The 23,108-nt window shown below is 46.5% G+C and overlaps 1 protein-coding gene across 1 annotated transcript; it reads left to right on the forward strand.

Annotated features, from left to right (window-relative positions):
- Positions 1-16,607: 16,607 nt before the first annotated feature.
- On the forward strand, positions 16,608-19,722 carry SP5 (Sp5 transcription factor). Its single transcript, XM_012781863.2, has 2 exons — positions 16,608-16,833; positions 17,548-19,722. Exons 1-2 carry the CDS (start codon positions 16,783-16,785, stop codon positions 18,691-18,693), a joined length of 1,197 nt encoding a protein of 398 aa, XP_012637317.1. The 5' UTR covers positions 16,608-16,782; the 3' UTR covers positions 18,694-19,722.
- The last annotated feature ends 3,386 nt before the right edge of the window (positions 19,723-23,108 follow it).

Here is a 23,108-nt window from a genome sequence, read left to right on the forward strand (position 1 = left end):
GAGCCCACAGTGCACGAACGGAGAGAGGCAGTTCTAACACCCAGGAGAACATGCTGTAAGAGGGACGGGTAAGCCAGGGTCCTGCAGTGCACAGCAAAGGGGCAAAAACCAGTAGAAGGTTCTCGAGAGGAAGTGCCTGCCACCCTCAGACCCCATGTGCAGAGGCCCACAGCAGGACACACGGCTCATTAAGGCTTGTGTGTAGGACCCGGGGTGGTGCATCCTAACAGCCATTGAGGAGTTGTCGGCCGGGAACTGACATGACCTAAGCTCGCTTTCCAGCACAATTTGTAATAAGCACTAGCATTTATTGAGCTCTGCTCTAAGCCTCTGTATATACTTGATTCATTGTATTCTCACAACAACACTCTGAGTTAGTGTTATTACCTCATTGTATAGATGAGCTACTGCATCCTTGGGAAGTTAAGCCATGGAGTGGTGGAGCCAGGGTTTGAGCCCAGGCAGCCTGACCCCAGCGCCCTGCTCGTATTTACTCTGATACACTCACTGCCACAAGCACAATGTCACACCGGGGATTTAATAAATGGGAGGTTTGGGAGCCACTTTTCTCTCTCCCCCTAGTCCAAGAATTCTTATCCTTGCTTTGCACTGGAATCACTTGGGAAGCTTTTTAAAAATGAAGAAATGAAAACCTGTCTTCACATGCACACACAAATGTGTTTATAGCAGCTTTATATGTAATAGCCCCAAATTGGAAACACTCAAAATGTCCTTCAGTAAGGCGAATGGAGCAACCGTAGCATCTCCGTCTGTTGGAATACTACTCAGCAGTGAAAAGGAACAAACAGTCGACACACAGCAACCTGAATGGGCATTATGTTGAGTGAAAAAAGTCAATTTCGAACGGTCACATGCTGTAAAATTCCATTTATATGATATTCTCACATTAGAGAGATGAACCAGATTAGCAATTGCCAGGGGTTAGAGGCAGCGGGATGTGGGGAGTGGATGTGACTATAGAAGGGCAGCAGCAGGGAGGGTTTCTGTATGTTGATTGCAGTGGTGGTTACACAAGCCCACACACATGATAAAATGGCACAGAACCATACACACACAGTACCAGTGCCAGCTTTCTGGTTTGAATATTATTCTATAGATACATAGGATTATAATCACTGGGGGAGCCGGGGTAAAGGTTACATGAGACATCTCTGCACTATGTTTTGCAACTTTCTATGAATCTCTATTTAAAAATAAAAGCTAAAAAAATAAATAAAAGCCAGTGCTGGGGCCTCACAGATTCTGATTTCATTAGTCTGTGTGGGGCCTGGGTACCACGTTTGAAAAGCTCTAGAAATGATTCTCACCTGTGCCGAGAGTTAGGCTGCTCCGAGCCAGCGATGGGAATCCTAAGGTTGGAGGCACTCTTTGGGGTCGAGACTGTGATAGAAGGTCTATAAGAGGAAGCTTATGAGGTTCACTAGCTGTCACCTGGCAGAGGACAGGTTCCTGAGAGGCCCAGACACCAGACACATCCTTATTACTTAAGCAGGGAAAGGAAGGATGTCCTAAGGCAAGAGGAATGGCGAGCAAACAGCAGCACAAATTCCCAATTTGCTCATTTGTCCGGCTCCCTGCTCGTGGTGCCTCTGAAAGTCTGAGCCCAGATGCCCACAGATGGATGCCAGGTTCTGCATTAAGACTATTTCCCCTCCTGGAAGCCCCGGTAGGTCGCCAGGTCTAGTTTCAGGCCCTTGTCTATTTTATCTCTTATCATGGCCTTGTAGAAACAATGGCTGAGTCCCAGATGGCCAACGCTGATTTACCACGGGATAAACTGTCTCTGGAACAGGACTCCTACAGAAAGGTGCCAAGTGTGTTTTTACCAACTTGCACCCAGTGTATGCTAACATTTTCAAAGGAGTTATTAGATTGGTATTGATTAAGAGCAGGTCAAGAAATCAACTGCTTCTGCTTGGCAGCTGGCAGCTCAGATTTCTGCTGGACATCTCCAAAAAAGCTCCAAAAGGTTTTCAGATCAAGGACAGAAGTAGATACTGGGTGTCTGAGGCCCTCCAGTTTCCCTGGCCCCACTAGTGAGATGGAAGCCACGTGTGCTCCAAGTTAGCACAGCGGCCACCCACGGAGCCTCTGGGCAGCTGCGGAGCCAGCCCTGGAACGCATTTTCTGGTAGCTGCATCTGGGTAAGTGGCAGACTTCCTGGTCGCCTCTTTTTCTTTTTTTATAGCCTCTTGGCTGTCAGTGTGCAGAGATGTTCTGGCAGCTGGGGACCTGCCTTGGGGCGGATTTTGGGTCGGAGTCCTGAGGAGCAACTTTGTTCTCTTAAACACCATTGTCATCTGAGTCACCTATTACTGTGAATAATTTGCTAATTTTGGCCATAAAAACAAGTTCTTAGACAATCTCCAGTAATGTGTCTTTCTGTGTCGATCAGGGGAGTATTTTCCTGTCTCCTCTTTGTTTGATATGGAATTGAGCCTGATAGCTTTCTAGCTAGCCAGGAGTTGAACATGGGAGAGAAAGAAAATTGTGTCCGCCATAAAGGTGGCTTCTGCTCTCTTCTGCACGTCTTTGAAGAATTGGTTCTCAGAAAACAAAGTCTCTCAAAATAAATGAACATCAAATTAGAGTTCCCATGGGCGTGCATGAGTACGTTCTGGGTGCCTATTAAACATACACATTATGTAATGTGTTGCCTGATGCTGCTATTTATGAATCATCTGAGACCAAGCTTCCTTGTTAAAGAAATTAACTGGGTTAAGAAGGTAACATTATCATAAATCATGTGAATCTATGGATCCACAGTCATATTGTCTGGCCAAGGCAAATCTACTGCCAAATACCCAGGCCCCCAGCACCTGCAGATAAATGAGGCTGAGACCAGGCAAAAGTGCACATGTGCCCTTGATCTGGGCGTCCCCCCTCACTCTCTCCTGCATTAATACAGCGCCTCCCTGTTCCACAATCCCAGCAACCCACCTGTCTGCTCAGTCTCTGCTGCCAAACAAAGCTTCTGATAAAATCACTTACACTTGTTGAAGGGTTGGTTGATTATGCTTTAATGGGCCACAGTATCAATCAATCTGTTACTTCAATAGGCATTTGCAATTTAAAACTTCTCCTTCCACAGCCTTAAAGCTGTTGTCCTATTTTCAGGTATTTCAAGCAACAGTGACAGGTGGTGGACACTAAAGAACACCGTGATTTTTCATTAAACTTAGTTTGTCGGAGGAGATGGTCCCAAACTAAATTTCATTTAGCTGCTCTAGCGAAGAGGAATTTTTTAGCCACTAGCACCTTTTAAAGCCTGGGTCTTCCACCATCACCAGGTTCCCATCTGACCCCTCTCCTTCCTCCCTGCTTCCCTTCTCCCAGTTCACTGCCCCTCCCTTGTCAACCTTCCCTCTCCCCTTCTCCCACCCCCTCCCCATACCCTAACCCATTCTGGGCTCTGCCCCACATTTCCAGATGCACATTTTGTTGTCTAGCACAACCGATGCTATTTTTGCCTTCTACCTAACACCATTTTAAACCTTGTAATCTTTCTTTTAGGATTTCCTATAATCCAGCCCCTCTTCTCCTGTAGTGGAAAGAGTGCTGGTGTTGAATGTCCTAAGAGCCTGGCTTCTGGCCAGACTCCTACACTAACCTGCTGGGTGGCCTCTATGAGTCACTTAAGGTCTCTGGCCCTCAGCTCCCACATCTGTAAAAGACCAGTTTTCTAGGTCTGCTCTACACTAAAATTTTATGATCATGTATACTTTCAGGAGCAAGGTTTCCTAAAAAAAAACGTGTCAATACTTCAGCCTTTAAAAGGAAGGAAATCTTGACACATGCTACAACACAGAGGAACCTTGAGGACATTTTGCTAAGTGAAATAACACACACAAAAGAACAAATGCGTGTGATTCCACTTACACGAGGTATCCGGAGTAGTCAAATTCATAGAAACAGAAAGAAAGTACAGTGGTGGTTGTCAAGGGCTGGAGTTCCATTTTGTCAGATGAACAAATTGCAGATACTGGTTACGTGACAATGTTGGTATACGGAACACTGCTGAAGTGGTTAAGATATGGTTAAGATGGTAAATTTTGTTGTGTGTTTTATCACAATTAAAAATTTTAAAAAAAACTTCTCCAATTTCATGTATATTTTTTAAGTGTTATTACTGTGTTGTTGTAATCCAGGAAAAAAACAACAGGCAGTAAATGTGTCCCTTATTTCACTGGTGAAGAAAATGAGGCCCGGAGTGGCCGGAGCTGCACAGGGAGCGAGGCTTCCTATTGTTCTGTAATCAAAACTAGGAAAGGTAAAGACTGTGGTGCTTGCCCTGTCCTGCTTTTACAAGAAAATAGTGTTAACTCTTCACATGATGCCAAGAGAACAGAGCAATATTTATTTTTGTCTACTATTTTTGTCTAATTATTAATTAGGTTAGTAGAGAACAAAATACACAGGTGTTTTATATAGTTCTCCCCCTTTTAGATTTAAATATTAGCCATCATATTCTTAAGTCGTTGAGGTCTGAAGAGTGATATTGCCCTTATAGCAAATGATGTGGAAAGTCATAAAACCTTCTCCTGGTCCTGGGATGCGAGTTTGGGGTATCACTCACTTGGCAGAGGCTACCTGGTAAAGAAAGACAAAGACGATGCCCTCACCCTCAGCAGGCACATGTGTGTGTGTGTGTGTGTGTGTGTGTGTGTGTGTGTGTGTGTGTGTGTGTGCATATCTGTGTGGGGAAGTGGGTGGTGATTGGCCTGCCTTGGGCCACACTGAGCTGCCCCCAGCGGGAGTATTACTTTGCTTCAGCCCCAAAGGCATGTACTGAAAGTGCTTTATAATAACACACTTTTCTAAAATATTAAGAAAAAGTAATGCTGTCTGCATCTTAAAAACTCATCCTAACTAAACTAAATAAGCAAATGTTGTGGTTGAGATAGTAATTATTTTAAAATGACAGCTAAGTTAGGAGAATGGCCCAAAGGTATTCAAAAATCATTGAATATAAAACCAAAGAGCAATGCTCTAATTTTTAGCATCTATTCCAGAAACAGGTACATAAATTCCCATTTATTACTGTCAGATGAACGTAAAGTTTTTGAGTCACTGAAAAAGGGCTTCTGGTACAGAGTCCAGGTTTTATATTTAAAATAGAAAGTTTAGACTGAGTAAATACTAACTTGAAAAATGTCCCAGGTTTAACAGGAGTTCACGCAATGGTTATGAGTGAAGGGAAACAGTAACAATAAACACTGTTAATGTGAACACACAGTGTCATATATAAACATCGTCAAAGCTTATCTCTTTATGGGGCTTGTAGAAGGCAATGTTTATGAACACAGGGCATCTATCACATGCTCATAGCTGTGCTTGATTGTACATGTGCTTAGATGGTTAACTTTAAAATTATTCTTTCTCTCTTTCTACACACACACACACACACACACGATGAAGTAGTCTTATCACATGGTATACAATTTTAGAGTCTAGTTCATTGTGCTTTATTTGTATGAACTTAATGATTTATGGATTGTTAATAACCTTTTCTAAAACTGAATGAATTTCATCAGTCTGATAATTAGTTGTTCCCATCTCTTCCTCGGTCAGAGAAGCAACAGTGAGAAGGAAATTCCTCCTTGGCCAGAGTTGGCAGGTAGATTAAGACATCCTGAGGAGTAGGCAAAGAACTGGCATAATTTGAGACAAAACGCACACACACACTCCAAAATAATTAAATCCCTGAACTAGCCACTGGAGAGACTAGAAAAGGTAACACTGGAAGGCCCTTCTCAAAGGACCCTCCTCCCAAATCATTTGTGATTTGAGAAATAGCTTTCCTGGGATATTATGTGTTGTTGAAAATAATCAATTTGCATTGTTTGTTGAATATTTGACTAGAAAGGATCCTAAGAAGTCATTTAAACCAAACTCATTGGTACAGAGATTCATTGCTGGTTTCTTGAAAACTCAATGTTTATCAGTTTAACTTTAAATTTAAATAGCCATATGTGGCTACTGGCCACCATACTGGCCATCACAGTTTTAGACAATGGGAGATTTGAGCTGGGTTGAAGGAATGATAGGTAGAAATTTGATAAATATAGAAAATGAAAATCCAAGCTAAGGCCAGAGCTTGTGAAAGTGTGTGGAGGTAGGACAGCATCAGGAATGGCCAAGTGAAGATCTAATATTTCATGAGATTGGAATAAAAGGTGAGTAGTGGGTAAAAGAGAAAGATAAGGTAGTAAAATTCAATACTATGCAGCATCTTGAATGCAAGCCTGAAGAATATGCAATCAATTCTATGTTCACTGTTTCTGGGCAAGGAAAAATATGAGCTGCTTGTTGTTTTAGAAAGATAATCATCAGATAATCTGCAATATGGATTTGAGGGCTGCTTTGATTCCCTACTGCTATATAACAAACCACCCTACACTTAGTGGAGTAAAACAACAGCTATTTCATTGTGCTCATGGATTTCTGGGTCAAGAATTTGGACAGAGCACAGAGAGGATGGCTCATTCGTGCTCCATGATTTCTGGCTAGGGTGTGTCTCAGCTAGGGTAACCCACAGAGCTAGAGAATGGAATCATCTGAAGGCTTCTTCACTCACATATTGGCTCTGGGCTGGGATGACTCAAAGGCTCAGTTTTGCTAGGAATGTTGACCAGGGCACCTGTTGGGCTTCTCAGAGCTGGGTTCCAAGAGAGAGTATTCCAGGGGGAGTGTCTGTAGGGTGAGAATTCCAAGAACCATGTGGAAGCCACTTGGCCTTTACTGGCTTTGCCTCAGAAATCACCTCTGCTGTATTCTGCAGAGTTACAATGAGTTATAAATGAGTCACTATAGCCAGCTAGATTGTGGGATGAGAGATATTATTATGATCATCTGTGGAAAATACAGTCTGCCACAAGGACCATGAAATGGGAGTTGAGAGATAATGAAGATTTCAACCAGGAAGATGGAAGTAGAAAAAGAAAGGACAAGCGAGAATTGGACAACAGCATGGAAGTAGAACTAGCAGTGATGAAAGTGGAGAATGAAGCAGAAGGAAGCTCAGATGAGTTTAAATTTCAACCAAGTTAAAAATACTAATCAGAAATCTTGGGAAGACAAGTTGATTTGAAAAGTGGAAAGAGGAGGTATGTTTACTGGGGATATATTTATTCTAAAGATCTAGTGGAATATTCCTGAGGATATATCAAGGGGGTAGTTAGTAATTCAGGGCTGGAGCTATAAAGAAAGGTCAAGATTAAAGATGGAGACAGATTTGAGTCAAGAGAGATGGAGATGGTCAAGGGAGTGCATATGGTAAGTACTCAACTGCTGGGTGAACATAGCCATATTGTAGCTGGGACCTGACTGGCTGAAGCATAATTAGTGTTTGCAATGAAAAGAAAGAGCATATTGGTCCTAAGAAAATTCCTTAAAGGAAAGGTAAGAGTCTAGGAAGGGACACAAGGCGATCCTGGCATAGATCTTAGAGCCTCTTGTAGCAGCCACCTAGGAGAACCTTATAAAAATAACAAATGAGAAATATTTCAGGGAGCAGCCATGACAAGACTAGAGAAGAAGAGAGCAAATGGAAAGGAGAATTGGTGCTGGCACCCTGAAAGGAGGACCTAAGACTGAGTGATTCTGCAGGGGAAGGTGCAGAGTAAAGAGGATAGTTCCAACCTTAAACTAAACCATGATACCAGAACCGAAATAAAAAGATGTTGCTTCCTCAAGGCAAGACTCATTCCAGTCCTAGAGAAAGTAGAGATGACCTTTTAAATGGAAAAGGGGGACAGAGACCTGATATTTATGTCAGTGTGTCCCCAGCTGTACTCCTAGAGATATTAGACTAATATTTAACCTATATCCTTAAAATTGGTGCCTTAAAACTTTCAAGGTAAATAGTTGGTTCTGTGAGAAAAGAGTAATCTAGAAGAGAAAGAAAAGGCCATGGATCTGGACTGTCATCCTTGAGGTCTAGACCCATCTTTCTCGTTGGGTAAAACCGGACAGCAAACATCTCATATGGAACTAACATTTTCACCACGAGTCAAATAATAAACAACCTGTCATGTGACCAGTACATTTTATCCTTGACTTTGGAGTTAGTAGTGTCACTGCAGACCCATATACACATTTAATTCTTTTTCCAATAATAGAGATTTGCATTCACCCAGGGAGGCACTCTATTGAATGGTGAAAGGGTTGCTCTCTTGGAGTAACCTGAATTCAATGCCAAGAACAAGATGTGGGATCTTGGGTAAAATTCCCATCTATTAAATAGGGTCAGTGAGAGGATTCAGTGAGATCCCACACTGCTGTGATTGGCAGCAGCATCACAGTCCTCCAGCCACATGGTCATATAAGCACATTGAGTGTGCACAGACAGGGCACAAGCTGTGACCACCCAACAGAACAATGCCAACGACGCATGGCCTCACCAGCACTCCTTTCTCCAGCTTAAGTCAGCCAGCCCTGCCTGCTCCACCCCAGGGTGCTAGACTTAAGAGTGGTGGAAATGGAGAGTCCAGACTTTATTTGCATTTCTTAATATGCAGAGAGAATGTTTTACATTAAGTCTTTACTGGGCTTGCATCCAAAGTAATTTTCCTATCTATTAATGCATGTTTTTATTTTATTGCTATATCCAGATCAAATTTCAAGAATTTTATATGTGTAAAATTATTGCTTAGCTTAAAAGGAAGATTTATCATGTTCATCTCTCTTCAGGGAATAGCCACTGCAAATAGGACATGGAGGATCTTTCAATACGTTCCCTATCAGCATTAGAAACATGATGCGTATGTGACTTAGTTCTTTCACTGCGCTCTGTGATCTCAGGAAGCCACCTCACTTCTTTGGACCCCAATTTCTTCATCAGTCAAAGATAACTGCCAGGGCCCTCCCAGCCCTCGATATCCTCCCTGTGATCCTGGGAGCCGGCTCAGGCTCCCTGCGACCTCCTTCCCTCAGGACTGGATTATAAACTCCCGAGGGGAGGGCACCCCTTCTTTACCTCTGGGGTCTTCTACAGCACCTGGCACGGTGCTGGTGCTCACCCGGGCATGCCTCCAGGTGCACTCAATAAAGATTTGGTTCCTTGTGCCTGGAAAGGAAGGTCGGAGACAAAGCCATGGAGTGGTACTTTGAGTTTCTGCAGGTTCCTGCTGTGACCTCAGTCCATGGTTTTCCCTGTGCCTTTATTCCTTCTCACATAAGAAGAAATACTTGACACAGGGTCGTTCTGGAACATGTATATTAATGACTAAACTAAATAGGAAAAGATATGCTTAATAAAGGAAGTTTGGCACTATCTCTTCCTAAGAAATGTCTTTTGGAAAAGGACTTGTCTGTACCTAAAGAGCATCCGGAAAGAAAAAAAAAAAAAGAGCATCCGTATCCATGGCAGTGCAGTCACAAGCAATTTCCCATGCCTGAGAGAAGCATGTTGACTGGAGGCAGGAGGCACCCCAGGGCTCCTGACCCCGTCGCACATCACAGCCCCATAGCAAGACATTAACTAACACCAGCCCTCTCCTTCCCTTCTTGTCTGAAGGTATCTGAATGGCAGCAGGATGGAGGAGCGGGCAGGCCTTACAGGTGTGAGGCTACAATGGGATCAAGTGAAATGTCCAGGACAAGGCTCACACGAGCAGGTGTGACCATCCTGATCTGTGACCATTTCCTGTGTGTCCTCTCCTTTCACTCTCAGCAGTGACGGTGACTTTCACTTTCAAATAAATAAGAAGCTTCCCTTGAGTTTTGTTTCACATCCCTCAGGTCAGAAGGTATCTCCTGCGGTTCTACTCGCTTCACACCAGCCTGGGAAAAAGAGGTTCCTCTGGCCTTGCTCAGTCTCCCACGTCTGCTACCTTTGTTTCTTCTTGCCTCTAACTCTTCCTCAGGCGACTTTAATGGCTCCTCTTCCTCTCTTTGTCTTCTATTTGTGATTTCCCTCAGAATCTGTTATAGCTTTTCTCTACCTGCCTGATGTCCACTCACTCCGAGCTCACTTGTTCAGCCACCATCCCTAGTTAACAATCGTTCACGAGTCCTTCTTTCCAGCACTATCACTCACTCACACGCCGCCCACTCCCCACGTGTCCCGCCTTCTGCAGGCATTTCCCCAGGAGCAGCCAGCCCAAATCTCAGATTCAACAGCCCAAACTGAAGCCAGTACTTCTACATAACTTCAGTCTCCCTTCCTTATTCTCCCACTGTTGTCAGCAACGGAGCTGTTCTTGCTGCCTCACAGGCTAAAACCCTTACAGTCAGTTTTGTTTTTTAAACAGCTTTATTGAGATATAATCACATATCATATCATACAAGTCATCCATTTAAAATGTACAATTCAATGGTTTTTTTAGTATGTTCACAGAGTTGTGCAACCATTAGCATGATCCATTCGAGAACATTTTCATCGCCACCCAAAAGCCTGTGCCCATTAACAGTCATTCCCTATTCCCCAGCTCCCAGTACCTGGCACTCACTAGTGTATTTTCTGTCTCCAGATTTTCTATTCTAGATATTTCATATAAATGGAAACATATAATATTCAATCTTTGGTGACTGGCTTCCTTCACTTGGCATAATGTTTTCAAGGTTCATCCATATTGTAGCATGTATTAGTACTGCATTCCTTTTTATGACTGAATAATATTCCATTGCATGGATGTATCATATTTTATTCATTTATTAGTTGATGGACATTTAGGTTTCCAACTTTTGGCTATGAATAATGCTGCTATGAATATTCATGTACAAGTTTTTGTGTGGATGTCTGTTTTCAATTCTCTTTGGTATATGCCTAGGAGTAGAAGTATAATTCCATGTTTAGCATCTTGAGGAACTGCCAATTTGTTTTGACTGTACCATTTTACATTCCCGCCAGCAATGTATGAGGGCTCCAATTTCTCCACATCCTTACCAACACTTGTTGTTATCTTTTTTTATAATCTAGTCATCCTAGTGGGTGTGAAGTGATTTTGATTTGCGTTTCAGTGATAGCTAATGATGTTGGGCATCTTTTCCTGTATTTATTGGTCATTTGTATATCTTCTTTGGAGAAATGTCTATTCAAATCCTTTGCCCATTTTTAATTTGGTTACTTGACTTTTTATTGTTGAGTTGCTAGAGTTCCCTTATTAAATATGTAATTTACAAATTCTCTCTCCCATTCTGTAGATTGTCTTTTCACTTTCTTAAGGTGTCTATTAAAGCATAAAAGTTTTAAATTGGGTGAAGTTCAATTTATTTTTTCTTTTGTCACTTGTGCCTTTAGTGTCATCTCTAAGAAGGCTTTCCCTAACCCAAGGTCCTGAAGATTTACTCTTTCATTTTCTTCTAAGAGCTTTTAACTCTTACATTTAAGTCTATGATCAATTTGGAGTTAATTTTTGTGTATGCTGTAAGGAAAGGATCCAACTTCATTCTTTTATATGTAGATATCCAGTTGTCCCAGAACCATTTGTTCAAGAGGGATCTTTTTCAGTTTTCCCTTCATTTTATCTCTTAGTCCAAATTTTGCTCTTTTTCCCTTTAAAATCCTGAGTCACCCTTTCACTACCACTACCAGTTCCCAATCAAAACCTTCACCATCTCACACCTAGATAAGTACATCAGCATCTATCCTTCTACAAGCCAACCCTCCTAGGGAAAAAGTTTTCAGAAATTGGAATTAAATTCTTGCTATTCACCTACTCAGGAGCAATCCCTGCTATACTGTATACAGTGTGTGGGCAAACTCCTCTCCCTGACTTCTCTAACCTGGCCCTACCTTGTCTATGTTGTTGTTCAATTTCTCTCTGAGGGGAGTTCTCTTTCCTTTGCTGTACCTTCCCTCCTTCACCTTCTTTCTTTGTACCACGTTAAAATTCTGTAGGCTCCTCCAAACTCCAGCTCCTTGATAAAGCCTCACTTAACTACTCCAGCCCTCACCAGTCCTCCTGCTCCCTCAGTTCCTACTGCGTTTGTGTGTTCTGTATGCAGATAACACTAGTACACACAATTCCACCACCAGTGAGCATTTACTGAGCATCTACTGACGTCCACCCTACCTTGCAAGCATGATGCCTACCATGCAAATTCTGTTTCCTCTTGCCATCAAATGAGGGAGTAGAATCAAATGAGATTAAAAGAAAAAAAAAGTCCTCTTAGTACTACATCCATTCTATACTGATTCAATTTGGAAGTTTAAGCTTAAAATTAACTTAAGACTTCAGTTGAGGGAACTTTCCAATTCTTTGGGAAGTAAACTTTCTACAAGAAAACTTGGTCACCAAGCCAGGTTTCCAGCATTATAATGGCCAGTGACTAAATACTCCCCTGAGATGAAGTGCCCCCTATTTCAGATAGGCGTTAGGGCATCTGTGATTTGGTCTGAAGCTTAAACTGGGAGACTGCTCTAAATCCTCAAAGTTAACTTAGAGAGTATCAGATTGCAATTACTCCCCCCACCACCATAAAAAAAAAAAACTTTCAAATTGAAGAGGCAAAGTTTGATCCCTTCCTTGTTACAGAGAGCTGAGAACAATAGCAGCTTTCTGCTCTAACACAACTTCAAAAGGCTGCTGAGTGACTGCTCTGAGAATACTTGGTTGTAGATGACTCAAGAAATGTATGGGCATCCTCCTGCGACTCAGTGCCCCATTCGTACGAGGAAAACTCTCACCGTTCCAAGCACCGTTAATAACGCAACGCGTGGTACGGTATTAACAAGGCAGATGCGGACAACTGGAAGGTCGAGCCCCCTTGGCAGGGAGGGGCGAGATCTGGCCGGTTAAGCAACACCCTACCGCAAAAGGCCAATAAATTAAGAATTTGTTGAAATGACCTAAATAATGTATAGATTTTAAAAGAATCAACTGGAGAAGGGCGAATGGTTGGATTTATGCCAGAGGCGTGCTTGCCTGGTTGCTTCAAGAAAATGCCCGAGGCGAGATGCCAGGCGTGGGCTGGAAGTAGCAGCCCCACGAGTTGATCGGGAGAGAAGCCCCAGAGCGCGCACAGCAGGCCTGCCCCGCGCAGGTGCCGCCGCGGGTTCACCTACCCGCCTCTTCTCGCAGGCCCAGTCTGCGCTTGCCGCCCGCCTGCGAAGAAGCCAAACCGCCACGCAAACTTCCCAGCCTCGGAACCCCGCTGCTTGGAGAGCCGCTAGGAGAAAGCTCCTCCGTGCCAGCCGCCGCCGGGAGACGAGTATTCAAGCTCCCCGCCCCCCGCCGCGGGTAAAGTTTGCTCCACATTCGCTGCTCGCACCCCGCCCCCATCTCCGCCCCCAGGCGGGAGGACCACGTTGGAGTTCCTGGGTCCACTGTGCACAAACACACCCACCCACAAAAGAAAGCCCATTAAATCTTCCCTCCTGTGAACTCGCACCCCAGCGGATACGCCTTTGAACTGACCCCCGCCCCGCAGCCCCCGCGCCGGCTGGGGCGCGCCCGGCCCTCCCGGGCTTGCTCCCGCCCTGCCGGCTGCGCACTTTTGCGGCGCGCCGGGTCTTTGATGTCTCTTTACATTACGGCCGAGCAGCCACACGCTCTTCCCGGGCGCGAGGCTTTGTGTAATGGAACTGACATTTGGCCTTGATACCTGTATCTCTTGGTGATTGCAACAAATTTCTAAAATAAATATTGTGCTTTGATCTCCTCGCATTGCATTTTTAATGGACGCTCCGAACATTACTTCGTTAAGAAGTTTTTCAGGAGCTAGGAGGCCGAAGGGAGGGAGGCTAAACAGCAGTTCTGCAAAGTCTCTCTCCAAACTTCTGCTGGGCCTGGGTGGGCCGGAATCCCGGCTGGCTTTCACAAATGGAGATGAAGCCAAAAGCAGCAACTTCCAACACTCGGGAGACTCCTACTGAGTGTTCCGCATTGTCCTAAATACTTTGCATATATTAACTCTTTTAAGCCTACAAACATTCTACAAGGTGAGCACTATTATAAATAACTCCCATTTTCCAAATGGGGACACCGAGGCACAAAGAGGCTGAGTCCACTTGCTTGCCAAGGTCATCAAATAGAAAAATGGCAAGGCAGGAAAAGATCTGGCTTCAGAGCCCAAGCTCTTAACTGCCACGACACTACTCTCTTTCTCCCTGCTGGCCACTGACGGAGGCCACTGCTCTCTTTCTCCACTGCTGGCTAATGGGGACATCCTGGAGAAAAAGTTAACTCCTGTAACTTTGGATATGTGGTACAGCAATTCTTGCCGTTTTGTAAAATAACTATCAGATTGGGCAAAAGAGGATGCCTTCCATCCTACTTAGCCCAGCCCAGCCCGCCTCCCGGGGAAAGGGGGTTTGAAGAGCTCAAAGAAGCCGGAGAGGAAACAAACGCTAAGGAACCAGGCCCGCTTCGAGGGGATGGGCATATGTCCGCGCAAGGGGCTCCCTGGCCTCTAACTTGCATCCGGGAAGGGGCTTCCTTGGGTCTCAGGCTTCTCTGGTACTCGACCCCGGGATAAGGCGTGGGAAAAGGAGCAGGTCTGCCAGGCCCCGGATCAGACCACTAAGCCCTCTCCCCTTACTCGATCCCAGACCACCTCGACCTCATCTTCAGAAGGAGCCAGATCCGGTCGGCCCAGTTGCGCGGTCACTGCTGACCGTTCCAGAAGTGACACATGGTCGGGGAGGAGGGGGGGTGGCGCGTGCGAGTGCGGGACGTGTGAGGGATGCGTAGTGTTTGGGCCGCGTGCTGCCCCTTCGTCTTCAGTAAGATGTCCCCAGTTCTCAGGCGCGCGCTGGGCGTGGGAGACTGTGGGCCTGGTGGCATAGTGTCCCGACCCCTGAAGGAAGTGCGCAGGGCCCCATTATACAGGCCAGACTCCAAATCCGTTGGAGTTAGGCTAACGTCTGTCACCGCATCGAGAGGTGGGCCACCCGGTCCGTCCTCTCAGGTCAGTCCTGGTCGCGGTGTGGACCCCGGGAGGACGACGCGCAGCAAGGCCGGCGTGAGCTGGTTTCTCAGAGAGAGGAAACCAGGTCCGCCGGGAGTCCGGACCAGGAGCCGGGTAGGCCGAGCTCCCGCGGCGCACTCCGCTGCGCGCTCACGTGGGCTGTGGCTCACTAGGGCCCCGCTGCGCCCGCAGCCACTAGCTCTTTCCCCGCCCCGCGCTCCTGCGGGGAGCGACGCCGGCGTCCGAAGCGCCGCTGTAGGATGCGCCCTGCGCCCTGGGCTGCAAGGAGGCAGGCGGCCGGTGTAGCCTCCTCGGCCGGAGCAGGTCGGCCAGGGAGGGTTTGGGGCCAGCCCTGAACCTGGTGAGCGCTTCCCCTGCCCAGGGCGAGGCACGCCCGCGCCTGGTGAAGAACTTGTTCTTTCCAAAGGAGCCGGGAACAAGTGTGTATCGATTTTTCTGTCCCCTCAGGGGCCGCCTGAGTATGATTTGTGGTTTGTTGAACCAACACACACACACACACACACACACACACACACACACACACACACACACACAAAGGCTTCCTCTACCGCAATTTGTGGTTTGTTGAACCAACACACACACACACACACACACACACACACACAGGCTTCCTCTACCGCACCTTACTTTTTTTGAGAAGTTCCCTGGTAGGTCTGTCCGGCCGGCCGGGGAGAGCGCGCACTCACTGGGCCGGGCTTAGGGGAGAAACTACAGCTTCGCAGGGGGCTTTCGGTGGCGCCTAATAGTGGTCAGCTGCCTGCCCAGCCCTCGGCGTCCAGGGTTGCCTGCCTGGAGAGAAAAGGGCGGGATAGCACAATTTCTCCCCCTAGATGCATATTATGTGTTGCTCTGGGTGTCCTGCCAAGCTCAGCTTTGGGGGTAAGCGCGGCGCAAGGGTTTTTCCCAGGTTCACTCTTGGCAAAAGTTATGGCCTGAGGAAAACTTCCAGGTCTCCAGCAGGAACGTCACAGGAGAGCCCCAGTCGCTCGTCAGGCGGGCGGCCCTGGAGCGTGCGCGCCACCCACCGCCTCCCTGGGCGGCCGCCCGGCCCCGCCCCGGGTCACAGCCCTACCCTGGGCTCCACCGTGACGGGCGGGGGGACACGCGGCCCTCCGGGAGCGGTCGGCCCCACGCCCCGCCACGGGAACTCGCTCGGGTCCAGGTGTTCGCGGGCGGGGGTTTGTGTCGTGAGAGTGCGGGTGTGTAAATACGGGGGAGAGTTCCCTCATCCCCGTCTCAAAGTCCCGCGTCTGGAAGCTGAAGGCAGATTTTTCTAGAGATAACAAAGACACTTTGTCACTTTGGGCGCTGCCTCAGTGCAAATCTTTAATTGCAAGTGTGTGTGTGTGGAGGGGGGGGATCGAGTGTCTCTAGCAACCCAAGCGCGGGGTCTCCAGGCGGCAAGGCCCCCTTTGATCAGGAAAATCCAATTATTTGTGTATATACATTTCCCACATAGTGATTACTTCATTAATTGTCCCGCCTTTATCTCCTCCCTTCCCATCCCCCCTAATAATCAGTTCTTTTATCCAGACCAACAAACACACCATAGGAGCTTTGTGGATTCAAAGGATTTGCTTTCGCTTCTGAAAGAGCCGCTATTCTTTGATGATTGGGTAGCGGCAAACTTCAAAGCCATAAATCTTCCCTCTGACTGGCTGGCGGCCCAGCAAAGTCCTTATCAAATTCTTGGAGGTGATCCTGAAGCGCTCAGACCGCGCGCGGGGCGAGCGAGCGGGGCGCGGCGAGGGGCGCGGCGGGGAGGGCCCCGGCGTGCGGAGCGGGCGCCGGGGAGGCACGCTGGGCGGCCGCTCGTCCTCGCCTTCGGGTGTCCATGCCTCCGCGGCCGCGCCCCGCTCCGCAGCGAGCGGCCTGCGAGCTGTAGCCATGGCCGCTGTGGCCGTCCTCCGGAACGACTCGCTGCAGGCCTTCCTCCAGGTCAGGGCCGGGCCCGGAGGGGCGGGGAAAGGTGGGAAGTGCCGCGTCCGGAGCTTTCCTGGTACTCTGTGCACCGCGAATCTCAAAGGGAACCCCGCGGGTGGGTGCAGCTGGAGCCAGACCTAGGTGTGCCCACGCCAACTTCACACCTCATCTGGTGTCAAGAGTGTGGCCTCTGGGGGAGGGACGCGTGGGTCCGGGGGTTTCGGAGGTGTGCGGCTGGCCGAGAGCAGGGCCGGAGCTCATCCTGCTGGGCCCTCCTGCTGAGTTCAGCCTGGGGCGGGCCGGGGAGGAGCGCGAGGGTGGCGAAGACTAGAGAGCTTAAAAGATGAGAGGGAGGACGGCTGGGCAGTCGGGCTGTGGGTGTTTCCAGACTCTTAACTGACCGCGGAGCTGGGAACGGCCCGTCGGATCCCTCCTCCTCCCACTTTGCGCCCGCTTCCTCCAAGGCTGGATGGCGTCTCAGTGCACCAAGTAGTTTAGCAAGAAGCGCTCGCGTGCCCCACGTTCAGGTCGCGCAGGCACCAAAAGTTTCCCGGGACCGGTGGGTGCGCGCGTGTGGCGCGGTGGCGGGGCAGGGGCGGCGGGCGGAGGAGGGGCAGTCGTGTAATAGGTATAATAGCCGGCGCGGGGGCGGCGGGCGGGCGCGGAGTCCGCGCTTGGAGCGTTAACCTTTTGTCTCTTCTCCGCCCTCCCTCGCCGCCGCCTATGCAGGACCGCACCCCCAGCGCCTCCCCGGACCTGGGCAAGCACTCGCCTCTGGCGCTGCTGGCCGCCACCTGTAGCCGAATCGGCCAGCCCGGCGCGGCGGCGCCTCCGGACTTCCTGCAGGTGCCCTACGACCCCGCGCTGGGCTCGCCTTCCAGGCTTTTCCACCCGTGGACCGCCGACATGCCGGCGCACTCGCCGGGCGCGCTGCCGCCCCCGCACCCCAGCCTGGGGCTGACGCCACAGAAAACGCACCTGCAGCCGTCCTTCGGGGCTGCGCACGAGCTGCCGCTCACACCCCCAGCCGACCCCTCCTACCCCTACGAGTTCTCGCCAGTCAAGATGCTGCCCTCGAGCATGGCGGCTCTGCCCGCCAGCTGCGCGCCCGCCTACGTGCCCTACGCGGCGCAGGCCGCGCTGCCGCCCGGCTACTCCAACCTGCTGCCCCCGCCGCCGCCGCCGCCCCCGCCGCCCACCTGCCACCAGCTGTCCCCCAACCCGGCCCCCGACGACCTCCCGTGGTGGAGCATCCCGCAGGCGGGCGCTGGGCCGGGGGCCCCGGGAGTTCCGGGGGGCGGCCTCTCCGGCGCCTGTGCAGGAGGGCCCCACGCGCCCCGTTTCCCTGCCTCAGCGGCTGCCGCTGCCGCCGCCGCCGCCGCCCTGCAACGGGGCCTGGTGTTGGGCCCGTCGGACTTTGCGCAGTACCAGAGCCAGATCGCTGCGTTGCTGCAGACCAAGGCCCCCCTGGCGGCCACGGCCAGGAGGTGCCGCCGCTGCCGCTGCCCCAACTGCCAGGCGGCGGGCGGCGCCCCCGAGGCGGAGCCAGGCAAGAAGAAACAGCATGTGTGCCACGTGCCGGGCTGCGGCAAGGTGTACGGCAAGACGTCGCACCTGAAGGCGCACCTGCGCTGGCACACAGGCGAGCGGCCCTTCGTGTGCAACTGGCTCTTTTGCGGCAAGAGCTTCACGCGCTCAGACGAGCTGCAGCGGCACCTGCGGACTCACACGGGCGAGAAGCGCTTCGCCTGCCCCGAGTGCGGCAAGCGCTTCATGCGCAGCGACCACCTCGCCAAGCACGTCAAGACGCACCAGAATAAGAAGCTCAAAGTTGCTGAGGCTGGAGTTAAGAGGGAGGATCCTCGGGACCTGTGAGCCCAGCCGGAGCGCCCTTGAGACCACTCCTGCCTCGGACCCCCTTCCCAGCACCTATGTGGGAGATCCCGGGGCCTTCGAGCAGCCGGCAGAGGGGAAACTCAGCAGACGGCCTGTCCGCTGCGCCCCTCCCAATGTGGAGCCAGGCTCCCAGCTTCCTGGGTCCTCGGACACAGGGACCCAGTTCCCAGGAGTAGCGAGGGAAGGAGGGTAGGAAGCTGGGGCCATTTGGGTCATGGCTTGGAGCCCTGTTTACGCCAGGGCGGTTCCAAACTCTGAACCGTTCCCACCATCTGGGCGACTGACAGTTTGGGGGCACCATCCTGGGCTGGCCTTGTATATAGGAAGCGCTGCTGAATTAAAATGGAAGGATCCCGGGAGATTTGAAATCGTGCTCGGGTTTTGGTTTGGGCATTGTACAGGTTATTTAATAGCTTTGTTAAAGAATAATAATATTGATAAAAGTGTTACTTTCGTCCTCAGCTCCATGCAGAGCTACAGCATGATATGTCTCTGTAAAGTGATCAGCAGTTACAGCGTGAAAATAAATACGTTAACTCCGGGTCATCTCGGGAAAACCCCGCTGAGCCGGTCTCATTTGATCTTTTCTTCTGCGAGGCTTTACTAAGCGGTCAGGTTTCCGCGGGAATTTGATGGTTACTATCGGCTGCCTGGGTCGCAGGCTTCTTTGGTTTGGAAGGCCCTGGGCAAATGTGTTGGGTGCATGGTTGGAAGAAGGAAGACTGCTTCAGTTTTCTGGGAAAGAGGCTAGGGCAAGATTTTCCAATCACAGCTTGAGTTTCTCATAGGGCCTTAGGACTTAACCCAAGAAGGCCAGGTTACAAGTTAGATACCTGCTGCGTATACTTTATCAGGCAAATTCCCTGCAGCTTTCCATTTGTTGGTGCTGTCAGGACAGGTCACACGCGGACTGAGCTTTCTCCTCTCAGCCAGCTGTGCTGGTGTCTGGAGAAGTATTAGAGACTAGAGGATCTCTTCACAACTGAGATTTGGGAGAGGTTCGGAGAAACTGGGGACTCTTGTTCTGCTCTTATTCAGCCTCCGGGAAGGGGAAGAGGAGAGGGGAGAGGGGAGAAGGTAACTTCCCAGCATCACTTGTGTATTTCAGCACCATCCTGATGTACAACGTTGTTTTGCTTGTTTTCTCATTTTGCTGTGGAAATCAGATCTAAGTCTTGTTTCACAGTAACCACCCAGGGATTTCTGGTTAGGCCAGGAAATTTAGTTCCATTTTGTATCTTGAAATTTTATTTTTTTAATCACTGAATTACACTAAGATTTTCTCAGGGAGGAGCCAGGAATATTCACAGCTTGGAAATGTGGAAAAGGATTTTTAAATCCAGGTTTCTCGCTGTTCTCCAAAAGTTGAAGTTTTAAAATTTGCAAGTGTTTTTTCAAATATCTCAACTAACTCCTTGATGTTTTCTAATATTTGAGTTTTTAAACCTGAAACTTAAATCTTAATCAGCAGATAAATCGTCTGATTTAGGATTAGCAAAGAAGTGTATGTAAATTGATAGGATTTGACAGTTTACAAACTGCTGTTACCTTGCTTTTGTTAGAAGTCAAACTAAAGGGTCAGGTCTTACAAGCTATGAGGGTTCTTGAGCCTTACTATATTAAGTAAAACACACACATCAACATATTGGGATGAAAATTATTTTTATACTCCTAAGAAATATCATTTTTGCCCTGTAATTTGGGACAATGTAGAAAATGAGTGATTTGTTGTGGAAATATGCCCTAGAACCAGTTACTCTGAGAGATTTTGGAACTATTTAATGACACATTAGAAAGCAAATCTTCATAATTCTTTACCTGGGAAGAGCAGTTTGGGTTAAATGTTCAAGGGTTTGGCGGTTTCATGAGCAACACTAATAAAGTTGCTAGACAGAAACATTAATATATACCTAAATATGTAATCTTAATCAAAATCATTAGATCTAAATCATTAGATTAAGATGACATATTTAGATGTATAAATCAATATGAAAAGTTACAGAAACTCTTACATATGCATTAAGAGTTTCAGAAACTCTCAGATCTGAACCATGCCCAGGAATCAATCAACTTCAGAGTAAAAAAGTTTATTGGCAGATGATGGGAAAAGAGGAATCCTTGTTACAGAGTGGAACAAAATTTAGACTCAAAATTTGACATAGTTCTGTCATGTGAAAGAATGCCCTTAGTAGAGGAAAAGAATAGTGATTATTGACAGCTACAATCCAAACTGATAAGGTGTTGAAGAATAAAGTTTCCTTACAACTGTAACTTTGTAGTTGTTCAGAGAAAAAAATAGGTAAAATGTACAAAATTTAATATCTAGACAAATGTGTTGCAGTTTCCTTATAATTATAACTTTGTGGTTGTTAAGATAAAAACTAGATAAAATATATGGAATTTGCCAAAAATATGATATATATAATTTTTTTAAAGCAGAACAATGTCACTTGACAAAATGTTTTCTTATGGTTTCACTTAATTGCACCTCCAAATTTAAAAAATATGGTCTTTAGTTAACTTGGTACAGCTGAAAGACTGCTCCTCATTGTCCAACTGCAAATATGTGTTCCTGTAACTTTAGGAAAAATATCTATGCCATTTTCCAAGTGGAAGTCAGGAAGCCACAATGGTTTGATATTATCCAAGTTTAGGAAAATATTTCATGTTTACACCGAAAAATAAGCTGATAAATGCTCAGAAATACAAGTTTGATAATGCAGAAATGCATTAGTGTTTACAAACTGTTAAAATGTAAACTGCTGCTTCACGCTTTGTTTGATAAAACTGCAACCAGAGTACCACTTAGGACTTCAAAAATTACTTTCAAATACATCAATATGCAAGAATTAACATGCATAAATTAAGCACATTCATTGTAGAAAAAAATTTAATGAAATTCAAATGAAAAGAAGTTTAGAAGCAAATTACTTATAAATATAAACTGAAATTTATTTTCAGTTAGAGTTTTGCCAACATCCAAAAGGCAAAGTTTAATATACTAACTTTATGCAAGGTTTCACTTAAAGACCCCAGCACTCAATTCAATTGTTTTAAAAACTAATTGAAGAAGATATGTTAATGATTGCCTCAAATGTCAGTAGACATTGTAGATTTTTTTAAGGAACTATTTGGGTAGTATGCAAATATAACAATGTCATATTTTAGAAAATTCTAAAAATTAATCTGATAATTATTTTTAATTTAACACTTAATTGATAAATGAACTATTTTGACCAAGAACTTGGAAACATGAAGAAATTGAGTTATCAGAAAATTAGCTAATTTGAAATTGTGTGTTTCTGAACTTATTAACACTATAGTTTTCTGCTTTTCTCAAACTAAAATTGTGCAAATATGCCCTTCACTAGCCATTAATTTTTAATAGCTCTGGTAATTAATGTAAGCAAATTATGTTAAAAAAAATACTGATATGTTACCAGAGAGAGCAATGTTTCAAATTAATTTATGGATATTGTAGAATAATTTACATAATGTGTCAACTATAATAAACAAGTGATATTTATCCAACAAAGATGTAATCAAACAGCTACAGACCCACAACTTTTTTTGAGAGCATCACAATTATTTCACTCTTACAACTTATTACCAATGGAAGATTTGTACATGATGATTGATATAGTTTCATGCTGACATTTTGATGACTTCTCTTTCTAGACTTTATATACTTTTTCTTCCATGTCTTTAGTGATTGATTATCTGTTATTCACCTCCATGTTTTTCTTTTCTAGTTTCAGCTAGAGTTTAAATCTTATAACTATATTGTGTATATTGTTTTAAATTATTTTGTCTTAAGTCAATCAAATAAGACGTGCCAATTAAAAAATTAATCTTGCTAAGCCTGCTTTTTGCAGAAACCTATTCCAAATAATTACATATGTAGAAAAGGCAGTTTTTACCCCAATTTGCAATATTTTCTATTGCTGTAAATTTTTAAGTAATTAGTTTAAAGCAGCATCTTCAATGTTTTCCATTTATTTTCTGCTGTGAGAGTTTCACTGTTACTACAGGAGTAGCTATGACTTCAAATTCATATAAACACCTAGTAAATTGTTTAGGACTCTAACATTACGAGCCACTTTTATTTGCATTCGTTCATCACATTAAATAATGACAAGTTAAGGTACATTGACAATACCTAACGGGGAAATGATTTGTGTAATGGAATCAGAGCCAAGCCTTAAGCTTTGTTTTATAGTAAATGTAATTATAGTTTGCTAATGTCCCAAACTGAGGGTCACTTAAAACAAGTCATATTAATTTTCTATTAAATATATTACCTTTCTCTGGTTTGCATGACAGAGGGAACTTTTTTTATTTTTTTAGGCATAAAGACTAGACAGCATGGCTCTTTTCAGTTTATTGCATGAGGG

The sequence above is a fragment of the Microcebus murinus genome, chromosome 8, assembly GCF_040939455.1.
Source record: "Microcebus murinus isolate Inina chromosome 8, M.murinus_Inina_mat1.0, whole genome shotgun sequence".
NCBI lineage: Eukaryota > Metazoa > Chordata > Mammalia > Primates > Cheirogaleidae > Microcebus > Microcebus murinus.